Source organism: Aegilops tauschii, chromosome 7, assembly GCF_002575655.3.
Source record: "Aegilops tauschii subsp. strangulata cultivar AL8/78 chromosome 7, Aet v6.0, whole genome shotgun sequence".
Classification (NCBI taxonomy): domain Eukaryota; kingdom Viridiplantae; phylum Streptophyta; class Magnoliopsida; order Poales; family Poaceae; genus Aegilops; species Aegilops tauschii.
The window spans coordinates 22,009,973-22,026,331 of record NC_053041.3 but is presented as its reverse complement, the minus strand read 5'-3'; the positions used below and the strand labels follow the sequence as shown (position 1 = coordinate 22,026,331).

Sequence of the window (16,359 nt, the reverse complement as noted above, 5' to 3'; positions counted from 1 at the left end):
ACGGGACCGGCCAGTTCCCGGCTGCCGTGTGGCGGAGTGACCAGGCCAAGACCTTCGGTGCTCGGTCCATGAGCGCCGTCGCCTGGGAGCTCACTGTCCCGGACGCGTTCCGGGACCACGAGTCACGCTACATCATCGACGACTGCCTCACCATACATTGCACCGTAGACGTCCTCCAGTAGCGGCCGCAGCAGCAGGACTCCACCGCCACCAAAAACTGCCTCGTCATCATGTCGCCGGCGCCGAGCATCTGTCGGGACTTCCACAACCTTCTCAGGGAGAGCGGTCGCCAGAGCCGGACGTGACCTTCATCCTCGATGACGACGGCACCAAGACCGAGGTCCAGGCGCACAAGTTGGTGCTGGCCACGCGATCGCCGGTGTTCCGCGCCCAGTTCCTGCGTGGGGACATGAAGGAGCGGAGCGCGCGGCGTCTCAAGATCAGCGGCGTGACCGCCTCAGCTTTCAGTGCCATGCTCTACTCATCTACACCGATGAGGAGCCTACACCCAACACACAAAGATGCCCGGTGGCCATGGCGCACGAGCTGCTCGTGGCTGCAGATCTCTACGACCTCGAGAGGCTGAGGCTTATGTGCGAGAAGCTACTCTCCGAGAGCATCGACATCGGCAATGTCATGACAACGCTGATGCTGGCCCACGACCGACGTAGCTGCCAGCAGCTTGAGGCATCCTGCATCGAGTTCTTGGCATCTGACCCAGACGTGTATGACACCGTGGAGGCCACTGAGGAGTACAAGGAACTTGAAAAGACATGCCCCTCTTTTATAAATGAGATCACCAAGAAAATAGCCAAGAGTGTAGTTTCTCGTGACAGATCTCTATCCTTCTTCTTCCACCCGCGGTGGTACCAGTAGGATGACAAGAAGCGCGTCCAAGTATACCTCGTCGGTTATGGTGAGCGGCACACACGAGTTCACCATCCAATACTTGAGTGCTATGAGAAAGACGCATGGTGTCGGCCAATACATACGATCGGGTAGTTTTTAAGTGGGGGGTTATCAGTGGGCCATAGAGGTGTACCCTTCGGGACATAAAAAGGACACCGCGGACATGATTGGTGTCTTCATCAGACCCTCAATTGATGGCGATGATATCAAGGTAGAAGCAACGGTGACTTTAAAGCCCGTTGACCCCACCGGTGAGTTGGCGCCGTTTCCTCCCCATAGTTTTACACACGTCTATGTTGGCAGGAACTGCGATGGCTGGGGGTGGGGGAATTTCATCAGCGCAAAATCTGCCAACTCACATTACGTTGGACATGACGGCTCATTCACGATACAGTGCCAAGTCAAGGTACACACAGAGTCCTGCACTAGTAGCACCATGGGCGTAGGCACAATCATTGTTGTGCCACCGTCGAATTTCGCATGGCATCTTGAGCAGTTGTTGGTGATGGAGGAAGGCTCGGACGTGAAGTTCCTGGTCGAGGACAGTGAGATCCGTGCGCACGGGCTTGTGATAGCCACGCGGTCGCCGGTGCTACATGAGGCAGTGGAATCGGCTAGCGGCACTGACCATGTAAGGATCGACGGAATAAGAGCCATGGCTTTCAAGGCCATGCTCCACTTCATCTACACCGACGAGTTGCCTCATGTCGACGACCTAGTCCCTGCGGACGGAGATTCTACAATGATGGCTGGAGAAATGCTTGCGGCGGCGTGCCGGTTCCGACTAGAGAGGATGAAGCGGCTGTGCATAAACTTGCTGGCCGAGAATGTCGTGACGGTGCTGAGCGCGCTAGCCACGGTGAAGGTAGCACGACGTCACAACTGCCCGGAGCTGGAGGAATACTGTAGGCAGTACATGTCGTTGCCAAACGTGGCCAATAAAGTCACAGAAACTTGTATCAACCTGTTCCTGGAATCTCAACTAGCTTAGCTAGACCCATCTGCTTGTAATCTTGGTCCAGTCGTAATATATTTTCGTGAACCTGGGATCAACTGTAACTTTATTTCGTGGAAAAATGCATGATCGGCTGCAAGATAGTTTCCCAAGAATGTGTTGTGAATTAATAGCTTTATCGACTGTTGTATGCTTGGATGGGCTACGCCCAGAAAATTTATAATACGGGTTTGGCAGCAGCTGGAGTCGTTGCAAGAAATGTGGACGGCGAGGTTTTGTTTAATGCGGGCTGGACCCTTCCTGATTCTAGTGATGCTGAAGAGGCTCGAGGGCAGGCGATGCTTTTAGGCATGCAAACATTGGAAGAAGTATATATTGGTCCGCCGATGTCTGAGACAGACTGTGAGGCTGTTGTTGAGGCCCTCAATGCAAATTCTGTGATCCGGCCAAGATGGTGAGCTACTTACATCGATTCGTTGGACTTGCTGAAGAATTCTTCATCCTGGAGAGTAACAAGGGGGATAGTTTGTGTATATATCTATATATATATAATACATTTGTGTTAATTAATGATTTCGCCAGTGCTGCGAAGGAGGTGGGCGGCTTCTATGAATGCGAGGGGAGAGACGCGTGCGTTGTAGCAGCCTCGGCAAGGGAATTGTGAGACAGAGAGAGAAAGGCAGTATGCAGGATGGGAGTCCAATTAGAAAACGGCGTGGGAAGCGACTGATTTGGCTTCCTGGCCGGTTGGCCGGCGCCATACAGTATGAACGTAACTGCAGAGGAGCCGAACCCTCACTTGGACTGTAGGGTGCTTTGCCTCTAGCAAGCTGTAATCTCTTTTTTTTTCATTAGTTACTTGTGGAGGTTGTAGTTGGTATCTGCTTTCCAGCTATCCCCCATTGTATCAGTCTAGCCGTTGTAATTTGGGTCTTTTGTTGTAACTCCTAGCTGGTTAATGGCTTTGCTAGTTCAAATCCAGGCTCTCCGTGAGCCTTCGTTCTAAAAAAAGTAGCAACAAAGTTACAAAGAAACGACCAAAGACAGTAACCATATGACAATGTGAGTGAATACTGAGCATTATGAAGCACAAGCCAATCATCTGAAAAAGAAATAATAATATCTGATAATTATGAATCACATACCAAGTCTTCTAGTATTAAACAGCTGCAGCTATAATAGGCGAATAGGAAGGTAATGCAAAAAGAAACATAGTCTGGAAATGAGAACACGACTCAATCTCCGTCTCACAACAAGTGTCGTCTTATTTAAAGGCCACAACGAGAAACAGTTAATAGGCAATATTGTTATACTTGACAAGCATAGGCACAGCAGTAGTAGCAGCTAGCATAAGGGAAGAGCTCCGTAGTGGAGGTGGAACCAGCAACAAACGGCAGGTGCAGTAGTACATCTTGATAAAGCAGATGAAACCCCAGAACGTATGTAGCAGATCAGCTGCAGCACGAATGTATGATAGCACTGGATATGCATCTTGAGATGTATTGACGAATCGAATCTGCATGCGTTCAAATTGTGAAGCATCTCCCTTCCAGCCGGCCAGGCGGTGGCCTACATAACCAACACCGCATCACATGAACATGTTAAAGTAGTAAAATTAGAGACAAGTAAGGGTACTAGTAGTTGGCCGCTGAGTCCGGGCCTATAGCTTACGTACCTGCGTGCTTCCCAGCAGTGTAGCAGGTCAATCTCGGATAAAATGCTGCCACTGTGTCCCTTGAATTGCCGAACATTGGTGCAGCAATGTCAAGAAATCACTGGTGATTTCGTAGAAGGCTAGACGTTGGAGGGGCATGAGAAACGCAATGCCAGGTGGGACCTCAGTCATGCTGCTAAGGTTGATTAATACTAAGCATTCCAGGTTCGCCATGGAACCTTGTTGTATCTCTAGCTGATTCAGATTAGGCAGGTCTCTCAACAGAAGAACCTTCAGATTGGGAAACCACCCCGTGAGAAATGCAAGATACTTTCCATGGTATGCTCTAGTAAAATATATTTCCGTCAAATTTGACAACCGAGAGAGAGATGGCAGGGGGTCTTCTCTCAGCTGTGACCAATATAGAGACAACGTATACAAGTTCTGCCCATCAGTGGACTGGAAGAGAGGAGACTCATCCAATGCCCCTTCCGCTAGTCTTCCTCTCAAAAATATCCTTTGCAGGTTCGGCAGGTAGACATTCAACAAGAGAACCTCATTCTCATCACTTGCACTCACATCTAATAAGGACAAATACCGCATCTGAACTAAAGACTCAGCGATGCGTGCACAATAGATTCCCTTCACATTCCATAACCTCAAGCTTCTAAGTTGTGTCAGATCTCCTAAATCTCTAAGCGACTTATCATCTATTTCCAATGCTTGTAGCGTCTGAAGGTTTGTTAGATTTCCAAGACCATTGGGGATACACATACCACTGCGACACTTAAATTCCCTCCAAGATGGATCAATTGGTCTCTCAGCAAATAGGTGCCTAAGCTTCTTGAGTTTCCCAATCCCACTAGGTAACTCTTGTATGTCAGACCCATGAAGGTCCAGTGTCAACAAATTTGAAAGCTTCACAACAGACTTGGGGAGCGTCTTCACTTTTGTATCACGCAGACCCAAATGACACAGATTAAAAAGATCACCAATAGCATCTGGAATCTTCTTGATGGGTAGACCACTTAATTCTAGGACTGCCATATATCTAGCTTCCTTACATAGAAGAGGTAGAAGATTGAATGATGGCATGCTATGTTCCAGTACAATGACAGTTCGATGTCGATTTACACTAGAAAATGACCGTTGAATATCCTTGTTTAGTTTGTGCAGTACCAATCGACGTCCAACAGTGTCAAAAGGACCACCACACCTATCCTTGTATATAACACCAAAACAGGTCTTTTGACACAAGTCAACTGCCAATTCACGCAAGATGTCATGCATTCTGAATCCTTTCATCCTACCAAAAGAGTTCCTCTCCACAAGTTGTAGCATGTTTCTGTTGACCAACTCCTTTAGATTGCCTTCTGCAACTTCTTCTAATGTGCTTTCACCCCTCTCCTCAATGAACCCCTCCGCCGTCCATAGCCGTACAAGTTGTTTCCTTTTGAAAACATAGTCTTCTGGAAATAGGCTGCAGTACAGGAAACAACTTTTCAAGTGTGTTGGCAGGTAGATAAAGCTTAGATGAAACACATTCCGTATGTGATCCAGCCTCGAATTATTATTTACCTCCCAACTCAACTGGTCATGCACTCTTCTCCATTCTTCCATAGTTGTGTCACGGACACGCAAGAGGCTACCAACTAACACAATAACAAGAGGCAAACCTTTGCACTTGTTAGCTAGTTCCCTGGACAAAGGCTTCAACTCCATAGGACATGCATGATTTGTATCACTTGGAAAGGCTTTCCTACAAAACAGATCCCATGCCTTGTCTTCTAGCAAAGCTTTAAGCTTTAAGATGTGCCCCTGAGTGGCAAGTGAAGCAACATCGCATTCCCTTGTTGTGATTATGAGTCTACTTCCTTTATTATTATGTATAAGTACTCTAGACAAGTCATCAAATGCCTCTGGAGTCCAAATATCATCCAATATGATCAAATACTTGTGTTTCTCCAGGAAACTCTTTAGCGTCTCTTCAAGGCATGTGATGTCCATAGCTGCAGTTTTAGATAGAACACTGACATTATCTTTGAAAAGTTCCTTGCTTATATTCCTCAAGACATTTTCTCTAGAATAAATTTGAGAGATAGATACCCATGCATGGCACTGAAATTTCTCTCTCTCCTTCTTGTATACATTTGCAGCTAAAGTTGTTTTACCAAGCCCTCCCATTCCAAGCAGTGCTATCACGGAGCGTCCCAAATCATCACCTGCCAACCACTGTTAAAGTTTCTCTCGGTTTTCATCCACCCCCACAAGGTCTTCATCATCAAGTGAGCGTGCCATGATTGTTTGATCTTGTGCCCTCCTAACAGGGTAGTTCGAGTTGTTAGTATCCCCATTGTTTATTATGGTAACCCAACGGTTTTTTGTCTCTGATAGATGTGTAAGGTCTCTCTCTATTTGCTTCACCATGGAGGCTATCTGGTTCAAAGAAAGCAGAGATCTTGGTTTTCCGAATCCTTTCTTCAGGTAAAAGCAACACCCTATATCATTTTCCAGACCAACTAAATACAAGTACTCATCCACCATGTCCTCCATCAAGTGTGCTACTTTACGTACCTCTTCCAACCAGCCCTCATATGCTATATTATTGTGGCTTTGAATATCCATTTGACAGAGAGCACCATGCATTACATGAAGCTCCCTAGTGACACGTCCCATACTTCCATGTAACTCTAGTAGTTGTGTCCCGTACTTTACAAATGGTGCGCTAGCCTGGTCTGCTGCTCCACGGGCCAAGGCAATTCCTATTTTTTTAATGGCTAGAAGAATAACAATCTCCGCCATTACTTCCTCCTAGGAAGTGCAGATGTCTTTGTCAGGTTCTAGTTGTATAGTCTCCCCAATACTAATATAATTGCCACTGTAAAATAAAGTGATCAATTAATTAATGAAACTATCAATGCCTTCTGCTAAGAGCAAAAACGTTGCGTAGATACTTCAAAACTTCCAACCACAATGTACACACTTGAAAAGTCTAATAAGAAGAATACCTCAAAATAATCATGCTAAACACTTACTTCATATTGTTAACCTATAGTCATATATAACTCTAACCCACAAAATTAAACAAACTAGCATATAGGGTTGTGCTATTGTCAACTGTAGCAAACTTATTTTTATTGACAAGAACAAGTGACACATGACTAAATAAACCATCCATACATGCTCCACTTCCCTATAGGGATATGCCACTTAAAATTCCATGGTGTTTGAAAATTTAACCAAGTAAAACAAGGAGGGAACCACTTTGATATACCAGCAAGCTCACCAAATATAATACTCTATTTTCGATAGTTGGCTAATGTGATCATTCGAAGTAACTTAGTTCACTATTTTCCTGAATGTCTATCTAATAATATCTCAGATGTATGAAGACAAAAATAACTAGAGCTGTTATTTATGCTGCAAGAAAAACAGCATAGTTTGTATTTGAACTGAAGGAGATCGTCCTGAGTACAACCTAAGTTAGACCCGATCTATCTTGGTAGCCTGATTGTGCACTTCTCAGCAAAATAACAGACCTTATGGCCTGGCTTGCACTATTATCATTGAAGCTTAGTCGTAGAGATCCTGAACTATCATGAAGCCATCTAACTGACTGAGAGAGTTCTAGTAGCTTTTGTTGTTGATGACAAGCAGATGGATTTGATCTTCAACTTGAGGACCTCACTCCTTTTACCCACTAAAATCAAAGAAACTACCACGTACCTCACTTTTAATGGCAATTTTTTTTTTGCTTATTTTGCATCTGCCTGGCTAGGGTGACAGTTCTAATGGTGCAGCCTAGGATATTGACAAGAGAACTAGAAAGAAAACCAAATTAAGAGCAACACACCTGGTTTGAAACTGATGATGACCCAGCCAGATTTGCATCTGCAGCGACCTCCTTGTGCAGTTCAGGATCTAACCAAACATTGTGATGACCTGGTGACTGGGGAATGCTAGCCTTGTTGAAGCCAATATGAACCAACTGAAGTTGTTGCAGTCCCCATGTGCTCACGACAACTTAACATTGCTCTTGCTTCTCTAATCTATCAACCTAGTAGCTCTACTAAACCTCGAGCTTGCCAATCTAAGCTTTGAAAAAACAAGGTGTCGCTATTAGTGTGTGGATTAAGCAAGGCAGCGGGAAGAATCTTCATTATCAAATGTTGCCGTCCTATGATAGTATAACATATCTTCGCACCAGTCACCTGTCCACCACAAAAAATATTGCTAAATAAACAACTGGGGATCCTTGCCATGATAGTTGGTGCTTGGCCGGCATGGTTGATATGGTCAATCTGACCTCATGGAGAGCTGTCAACAGGTAAAGCGATACAAAATGAGGAACTCAAGATGCTGAATTTGGATCATTGTTCCGGGTGGGCGATCACTACAAACATGGTTGATACGGACAACTTGATGAAGTCCGTCGGGCTTCCCTTCCTCAGGTGTCAAATGTGATGCTGTATCTGGTCGTTCAGAGCTTAATTCCATGCAGATTTAGAGAGACATCACAAGTTGGTCCTACCACAAACAACACTAAAAGGAAACACACAAACATAAAAAAAGGCATGGATATCAACAAGGCAAGCTACAACGGCTACAGCAAAAGCGTCGCCATTGCAAAGTCTGAGACAGACAAAGAACTTCACCCGTAACTGTGGCACAGAGAAAAAAAACCACAACGACGTCCTCAAAGGAGAGCCACCCCCATGGGCATCACTGTCGTCGTCACCAAAGCGGGGAGCTTTCGCTCGGCAGCTCACACATACCACCACAAGGCACCCAGGACACTCGCGACAAGTACGGTCCTCCAGGTTCAGATTTGGGCGTCGCCACTTCCATAACAGAGAACGAGGAGGGTGCGGGGGACTCCGAGGGCGTCGAGGGGTGTGGCCTGAGGCAGGAGGCGCAGCTCGTCCCACGGCGCGAGGAGCACCAAAGCCCGGGGGCAGTCCGAGGACCGAGCGGGGCTGTCCACCAGACGGGGTCGCCGGAGGGCCGCCGGTGGCCGGCGGCGACGAGACGAAGGAGGGTACCTGCTGAAACGGAAACACCTTCTCATCAAAGTAAACGTGCCGTGAGGTGAATACACGATGGGAGACGGGATCGTAGCAGTGGTATCATTTGGTGTTAGGTGGGTAGCCGAGGAAGATGCATGCAACGGAGCGAGGTGCAAGCTTATGAGGCGCAGTAGCAGCGATGCTAGGGTAGCAGAGACAACCGAAAATGCGAATCTCATCATAAGAGGGTGGTGCACCGAAGAGAAGATGATGGGGGTGCAAAGTTCACGCGAGTACAACAGGGGCGAAGGTTAATGAGGAGTGATGTAGTGGCGAGAGCTTTAGGCCAAAAGCGCGGAGGCACATTGGCATGAAAGAGAAGCGCACGAATACAGTCTTTAAGAGTGCGAAGAACGCGCTCAACGCGATCGTTCTGTTGCGAAGTGTACGGGCAAGTGAGACGAAAAGTCGTGCCATGTGTGGTGAGGAGAGTGCGAACAGCTAAGTTGTCGAACTCCTTCCCGTTATCCGTTTGTAACGCGAGGATGGGACGGCCAAACTGCGTGAAAACATAGGAGTAGAATGCGGCGAGTAGAGATAACATTGTACTTACGCCGCAACGGGAAGGTCCACACATAGTGCAAAAATAATCGAGAATGACAAGGTAGTAGATAGCCCGTATTATTTGCAACTGGAGAGGTCCATACATCACTATGAATTAACTCAAACGGGTATGATGCAACATGAGAAGAAGCCCTAAAAGGAAGACGAGCATGTTTGATGAGGCGACAAGCATGACAAGAGTGATCGTCGGGGCTGACCCAAGCGAGCATGCCAAAGGTCCACACCGGTGGCGAGGGCAACAGGAGCGGCGGAGGTGGTGGAGGCGATGGAGTGGACCGGTAGAGCTCGTCGGGGCTGTCACATAGGCGGAGGACCATCCGGGTACGAGCATCCTTAACAGAAAAACCACACTCGTCAAACTCAACGGTAACAGGATTTTCATATATAAAAGAACGAAGGAAACAAGATTTTGAATAAGATCAGGAGAGACTAAGATGTTAGATAATGACAGTGAAGTAGATGTAGACGGAAAAGATGCATGTCGACGGTGATGCGAGTGGAAATTTGGACGATATAGGAGGTGTGGAGGTTACCGGGATAAGCGGCCATATGCGCAGTAGCGCCGGTGTCCATGTACCAGTCGCAGCCGCCGGTGTAGATGGATAGAGTGGGAGCGGAGTGCAGGGCCGCCAGCAATGCCAAATCCCAAGGCGTTGGGGGGGGGGGGGGGGGAAGCGCGGTAACCGACGACTGTGGCGGGGCTGTCAGGGGCAGCAGCGGCAGCCCTCCTGGCTGCGGCGGCTGTCCGTAGGAGAGAGGTCCGTGGGACGCCACGTAGGGCTGTGGCGCAGCGTAAAACGCCTTATGCGAGGGAGGCCGCGTGCCGAGGATGCCTGGAGCAGGAGCACGAGGAACCAGGATGGAAAAGGCATGCACAATACCGATCCACGGATTCTGGTCGGCGTACCACGAGGCCGACTGAAATTGCTGCTGAGGACGGGCGGCTCCCTCCCTGAGCCCTGTTGGCCTACTGCTGCTTGCGCCCACCGTGGCGACCCCTGTTAGCGGCCGGCTGCTACGGCAGGAATGGGGCCGGCACCGGTGGGAAGGCCGGAGGGGGCGGGCGGGCCGGCATGGGGCGCGGCTGAGGCGACGCCGAGCCTCCATGAGTGCCGACGGTGAGGATGATGTGGGTCCCCCGGGTCCGGGACATCTTCATCCGCCTCTCCTCCAGCTTGAGGTACGCCACCACTTTGGCAAAGGTTGGCTCCGAGATGAGAGTAAGGTTGGAGGCGGCGTTTCCAAATTCCTCGTTGAGACCAGTGGTGAGGGTGCTGATGAGGAGCTCCTCGTCGATCGTCTCGCCGAGATCATGGAGCTCATCGGCGAGCTCTTTGAGGCGCATGCAAAAATCGTCGATGGGCGAGTCAAGCTGCTGGCACCCATAAAATTCACCGTGGAGGAGGACCTTGCCTTGCAGCTTGTTGTCGGTGAAGAAGCCGTTGAGCTTGGTCCAGACGGCGTAAGCATCATCGTCGTCGTCCACCACCGTGTGGAAGAGGTCCTTGGAGATGGTGAGGTAGAACCAGCGGATGATGGTGGCGTCGAGGATCATCCACTTCTCGTCGTTCACCATGAGGCTGGATTCCACGGTGCCATCGACGTGGCAATGGAGCAAGTACTCGCGAAACACCAAGGAGAAATACCGCTTCCAAGCGGAGTAGGAGGCGGTGGATTGATCAAGAACCACCGGGACGCGCTCGTGAATGTTGAGATCGCGAACGAGGGTGACATCCGGACCGGCAAAGGGATTGGTGGCGGTGGAGGAGCCCGGGGAGCTCATGGTGGCGGCTGTTGGGTGGAGAGGGACGCGGAAAAGCGGCGGCAGCTAGGGGAAGAGCGGCGGCTGGGAAGGAGGGGCGGGTCGGGGCGTGCGGCTGCTAGGGTTGCAGGTAGGAGAGGGGTGGCGAAAGCGGAAGAGGAAGGGTGGCGGCGGCAACGCGCGGCTGGAGGGAGCGGCAGCAGCGGCGGGTGGCGGCGGCGCGAGAGGAGGCGCGGCGACGGCTAGGCTAGGGTAAGATCGTGGGGGAAACTGATACCCTGTGGAAGACTAGGTTTAGGCCGTGCAACACACAATGCATTGATCGGGTGCACTAGACACGTATATAAGATGTACAAGACGGAGCCATAACGTCAACTATACAGGAAAACTAGAAGGTGGACCTACAACACAATATACATGCACAATATATTCAACAGGTAGCCAGAGGAGGGGGTGGTGGGTGCTCATGGTGTTGTGGTAGCTTTGGCGGTGATTGATCCCTTGTCCTAATGTGGAGACCTTGCGCTTGCCACGGCGGTCCTCTTCTCAGGTTGGATCAGCGACCCTGGTACCTCGTCTGGTTAAATTTCTGAAATATAGGAAACATAAATTGTGTCATGAATAAGTTTTAACTTACTTGGCACGCAAAACACTAATACATATTTATTTTGAAAAAATACTAATACATATTTAGTGTGTGTTCCTTTTCTTTTTCAAAGGTTCGAACAACTCCAATGCAAAAAAAAAGCCCCTACTTTGATTTACAAAGCTTTGATATCCTCGTCGAGAACCACTCACCAAACTGGGTCGACAATTTCAATGGTCTTCAGAAAAAAAATGGATTAGGTGACTTAGTTGATGAGAGCATTTCGAGAACTAGAAGATCTAGTCCAAAACTTCTCTCCAAAAGGTAAAAAAAAGATTTTTTTTCATCCAGCAGATATCTTAAAACTCAATCCGAAATTATTACTCCTTTGTATGTACATATGTACTGATACTGAACTTTCTTATTTGTTTTAAAGTCAGTGGGAGCTGCCGTTTCAAAATAAAATCCCAAATTATTTAAGAGATTAACATTTTCTTCATCTAACAGATCCCCTAAAACTTAATCTCGTAAAAACACTTCAACGCAAATTCATTTGAAACGCATAGAGTAGACTACTTCATTTCATAATTAAACAATGGTATTACGTTACCATCAAATCTAGCATACTGGAATACGATACTGCAGTCTACCACGCCAAGGCAGTCGAACTGCCTCTTCAGATGCCACGTGCGCGCCTTCTTCACTTGATTATGCCTCCTACGCGGTACTGCAGTGTGCAACCTGCAACATTATACTCCCCCTCATCCACCGTTGATCGTACTCGCTGGAGTCATCGATCACCGACCAAACGCGGGGCGCCTGTATCAGCACTCTCATCTTGACTACCCACAGGGAGTAATTTGAGTCCGTCAACATCGGATACTTGACCGACACGTTGGTGACTCTTGACGAAGCTGCAAGCACCATGGCACCTTCCTGGCTGTCGGGGGCGCGTACTTTCCACCATCGCCATCGCTGCTCTTGCCGTCGCTCTTCTTCAGAGATGTATCTCCCATCACCGCCGCCAAATGCCTCTGATCACCACCGTCACACTCCACATGATCCAAAAAAAATCAATGGCTTTGGTACCAATTATTAGTTCTACAGTGTAATCCTCTCTCTCTCTCTCTCTCTCTCTCTGCCTAATTTCTCTGATAAAATCAACGCACGTGCAAGGTGGAAGAAAGCCCAGAGAATGAATGACCTCAACAGAGAGAAAAAGAGGTTTTTGCGACGCGTAATTATTGCGTCCTTTTCGCTTTTTCTTTTGTTAAGTCTAGCAAAATATTTAGCGAAAACTCTGGCGATCCACCAAAAGCACGCACCATCCCACGTGAAGGTGTCAGTTGACCTGATACATGAACTTAGCATACAAACAGAAATACTACGACATGGTCGCAACGTGTATAGAGCATGCTGTTATCTTTCATGAAGGAGTCGGGGAACTGGGCGATCTTCATCAGCACTGACAAGAGAAGCCAACCGTTATCTTTCATGAACCCAGAGGTGGGTATGTAGGAGCAACTGCGTGCACTGCTATTCCCATGAGTTTGAACATTGGGCTGCATTTGAGCTGGGCAAGCCCGCCTCCAATCCAAACACCATTATTTTCATGCGGCATGGCAGAGTGATGGACCCTATGTGGTGATCCACAACATGTTCTCTCCGTGTCTGTGATGGCTGTGCATTCTTTTTATGTATGCCTACTAGTATTTGCTAGCTGGAGCATCTTATTCTATAAGAATGCATGAGAATGTTTCAAAATCTATATAGGAAAATTATGTAATCATTGACTTGTAAGCCCGGATGTGTGACTGGGGTATGATATGTTGTAGTCAGTTTCAGATTTTACGGCAGTCATGATTGTCTGGTTTAAAGATAAACTTTCACAAGAGTGAGTTGTTTTGTTTTGGGAAGGCCAAAGACAAGCAAGACACTTAGACAACTTTTCGGGTGCGAATTAGGGTCTTTACCATTTAGTTATTTGGGCATACCAATTCACCACCGTAAGTTGTCTAATAAAGAATGGAAGTGTATCGAAGATTGAATTGAGAAAAAGCTGAGCTGCTAGAAGGGCAAGCTTATGTCTTATGGAGGTCGGCTAGTGCTGATTAATTCGGTACTGACCAGTATGCCGATGTTTCTACTATCTTTCTTCGAAATTCCGAAAGGGGTACGAAAGTGACTTGATTTCTTTAGGTCTCGTTTCTTCTGGCAGTCAGATGAGGACAAAAGGAAATACCGACCGGCACGATAGGACATCCTTTGCCGGCCAAAAGACCAAGGAGGTCTTGGTATTGAGAACTTAGAAATCAAGAATAAATGCCTTATGAGCAAATGGCTCTACAGGTTGGAGACTAAGCCGGAGGACATGTGGGCACAGATTTTGCGCAATATATATTTGCAGTCCAAAACGCTAGCCCAGGTTACCATGAGACCAACTGACACGCCATTCTGGAAAGGGCTTATGAGAACGAAGGATTTGTTCTTTCGTAGGGTCAAATTCTTAATTGGCAACGGGATGTCAACAAGATTTTGGGAGGACACGTGGTTAGGAGAGTCACCCCTGGCCGTACAATATCCCACCCTTATATAACATTGTGCAACGCAAGAAGGATTACGTAGGTACAGTGTTCCAAACGACCCCCTTGAATATTCAGTTCAGACGTGCGTTAGTTGGTCAGCGATGGACTGCCTGGTTGCACTTGGTTCGGAGATTGATAGATGTTCAACTTTCTGACCAGCCGGATTTGACGCAATGGACGCTAGCTAAGAATGGGGTGTTTACGGTGAAAACTTCTTATATGGATTTGTTTAGTTCTGGCCCAATCTCAAGATCGTTACATATTTGAAAGATTAAGGTGCCCTTGCGTATTAAAAGTTTTATGTGGTATGTCCGCAAGCAAGTAATACTCACCAAGAACAACTTAATCAAGAGGCGATGGGTAGGTAGTTCATGTTGTTGTTTTTGTGATCATGATGAAACAATACAACACCTATTCCTTGAATGCCCACTCGCCAAATTGCTTTGGAGAACCATTCGTATAGCCTTCAACATTAATCCTCTAGTTGACATTGAATCGTTGTTTGGAACGTGGTTAGCTGGGGTTGAACATTCTACTGCATCTTGTATTCGGATTGGAATCTGTGCGCTTCTGTGGGCTATATGGAATTGTAGGAATGATTTGATAACAGACAACATAACTTAACTTTCTTGCAGGTTATCTTCAGAGCTACCACATGGATCCGTACGTGGTCCTTACTCACTCCTATGGACTCCAGGGAGCCTTTGGTTACTGGGTGCACCTAGTGGGAGATGGTAGCACGTGCTATATTCAATCGGTTCGGATGGCGGTCGCATAATAGGATAGGAGTCTAGGGAGCTTATCCTTTATTTTGCCTTCCCGGTTGTGATTTTGAGCATGTACCTCTTTTTCTTTGTTTTGCTCCGCTTGCGAGCTATAATACCTTTATGACTTTGTGATACTTTGAGACTTTTTAATAAGATGGCTGCATGCATCTCTATGATGAAGAGGTCGGGGGTACGCCTCTGTTAAACATAGTGAAATAGGCCCATAGAGGCGCACCGGCCGAACCTGGCCTGGCTAGATAGATAGAGTCCATCTTGTTGTAACTTCTTATCTCTCTATCTCTCTAGATCTTCCTTGTTTCTCAAGATGTAATCCCAACAACTTTGTGTGCTTATCAGGGAGATGCCCCTGCCTATATAACACGCAACCGTCGCCTCTAACGAGGTACGACGTTCTCCGCTCGTTTACATGGTAATCAGAGCCTCCTCTATCCACTACATCTAGCAAAACCTACCACCAGCCATGTCGTCCTCCTCAAGCTCCGCTCAGATCGCCTCCATGGGGCAGGTCGCCGAGAAGCTTACCTGCACCAACTATGTTCTGTGGCGTGCCCAGGTGACGCCGCAGCTGAGAGGTGCTGGTTACTTCGGCTACGTCGACGGGACGATGCCGGAGCCCGCCCAGTTCATCATCACGAAGGACAAAGACGGGAAGGAGGAGAAAACACCCAACCCTCTCTATCCGATCTGGTTCAGAGAAGGGCAGCACGTACTTGGATACTTGCTCAATAACCTCACCAAGGAAGTCCTCGTGCAGGTCACATCTATAGCCACGCCGCACGAGCTCCGGGCAGCCCTTGCCCACATGTTCTCGTCGCAGTCCAGGGCGCGCGTCAACAACATCAGAGTCGCGCTCTCCACGGCGCAGAAGGAGACGCAGTCGGTAGCCCCCTACTTCGCCCACATGAGGTCCCTGGCGGATGAGCTCGCAGCTGCCGGCAAGCCCATCGATGATGATGAGCTGATCTCCTACATCACCTCCGGCCTCGACATGGAGTACCAACCTCTCGTCTCCGCCAACGACGCCTGCACCGAGCCCATCAGCATCGACGATGTCTACACCCAGATGAGTAACTTCGATCAGCGTCTCGCCCTTTACAGCTCGGCGGGGTCCGGTGGAGGTTTCAAATCCTCTGCTAACGCGGCTGCTCGCGGCCGCGGTGGCGGTGGACGCGGCGGTGGCAGCTCATCTCGCTACCGTGGGCCGCAGCGCACCAAGGGCAAGCCATCAGGCGGCGATGGCAACCCTCCTCCACGCAGCGGCAACGGCGGCGGCGGTCGGCCCTACAACAACAGCAACAAGGGTCGCCGCGGAGGCCGCCCACGAGCTGCTCCTGACGTGCCGCGCTGCCAAATCTGTGGCAAGCCAGGCCACACCGCGCGGGACTGCTGGTACCGCTACGAGGAAGATGAAGAATCTTCCCAAGATGAGAAGGTTGCGGGGGCAGCCGACGGCTCCTACGGCGTCGACACGAACTGGTACGTGGACAGCG

At 48.5% G+C, this 16,359-nt stretch overlaps 1 protein-coding gene, 1 non-coding gene and 1 pseudogene across 2 annotated transcripts; 2 read left to right on the top strand and 1 right to left on the bottom strand.

The window, feature by feature from the left end:
* Positions 1 to 534: 534 nt before the first annotated feature.
* On the top strand, positions 535 to 2,459 carry LOC109772103 (uncharacterized). The gene is made up of 3 exons (XM_020330803.3): positions 535 to 866; positions 1,213 to 1,774; positions 2,038 to 2,459. Exons 1-3 carry the CDS (start codon positions 535 to 537, stop codon positions 2,320 to 2,322), a joined length of 1,179 nt encoding a protein of 392 aa, XP_020186392.3. The 3' UTR covers positions 2,323 to 2,459.
* Positions 2,460 to 3,566: 1,107 nt separating this feature from the next.
* Positions 3,567 to 6,320, bottom strand: LOC109772104 (disease resistance protein RPM1-like; annotated as a pseudogene).
* A 9,489-nt stretch (positions 6,321 to 15,809) lies between these two features.
* LOC120970107 (small nucleolar RNA Z247) lies at positions 15,810 to 15,948 on the top strand. Its single transcript, XR_005764853.1, has one exon. It is a non-coding gene; the product is annotated as a small nucleolar RNA Z247 (small nucleolar RNA).
* The last annotated feature ends 411 nt before the right edge of the window (positions 15,949 to 16,359 follow it).

Coding starts and splice junctions, on each gene's coding strand:
- LOC109772103 (XM_020330803.3), top strand. CDS start 535: ATGGCGCACGAGCTGCTCGTGGCTGCAGATCTCTACGACCTCGAGAGG. Junction 867..1,212: donor TTCTTCTTCCACCCGCGGTG/GTACCAGTAGGA, acceptor CTATGTTGGCAG/GAACTGCGATGGCTGGGGGT. Junction 1,775..2,037: donor GCGCGCTAGCCACGGTGAAG/GTAGCACGACGT, acceptor GTGAATTAATAG/CTTTATCGACTGTTGTATGC.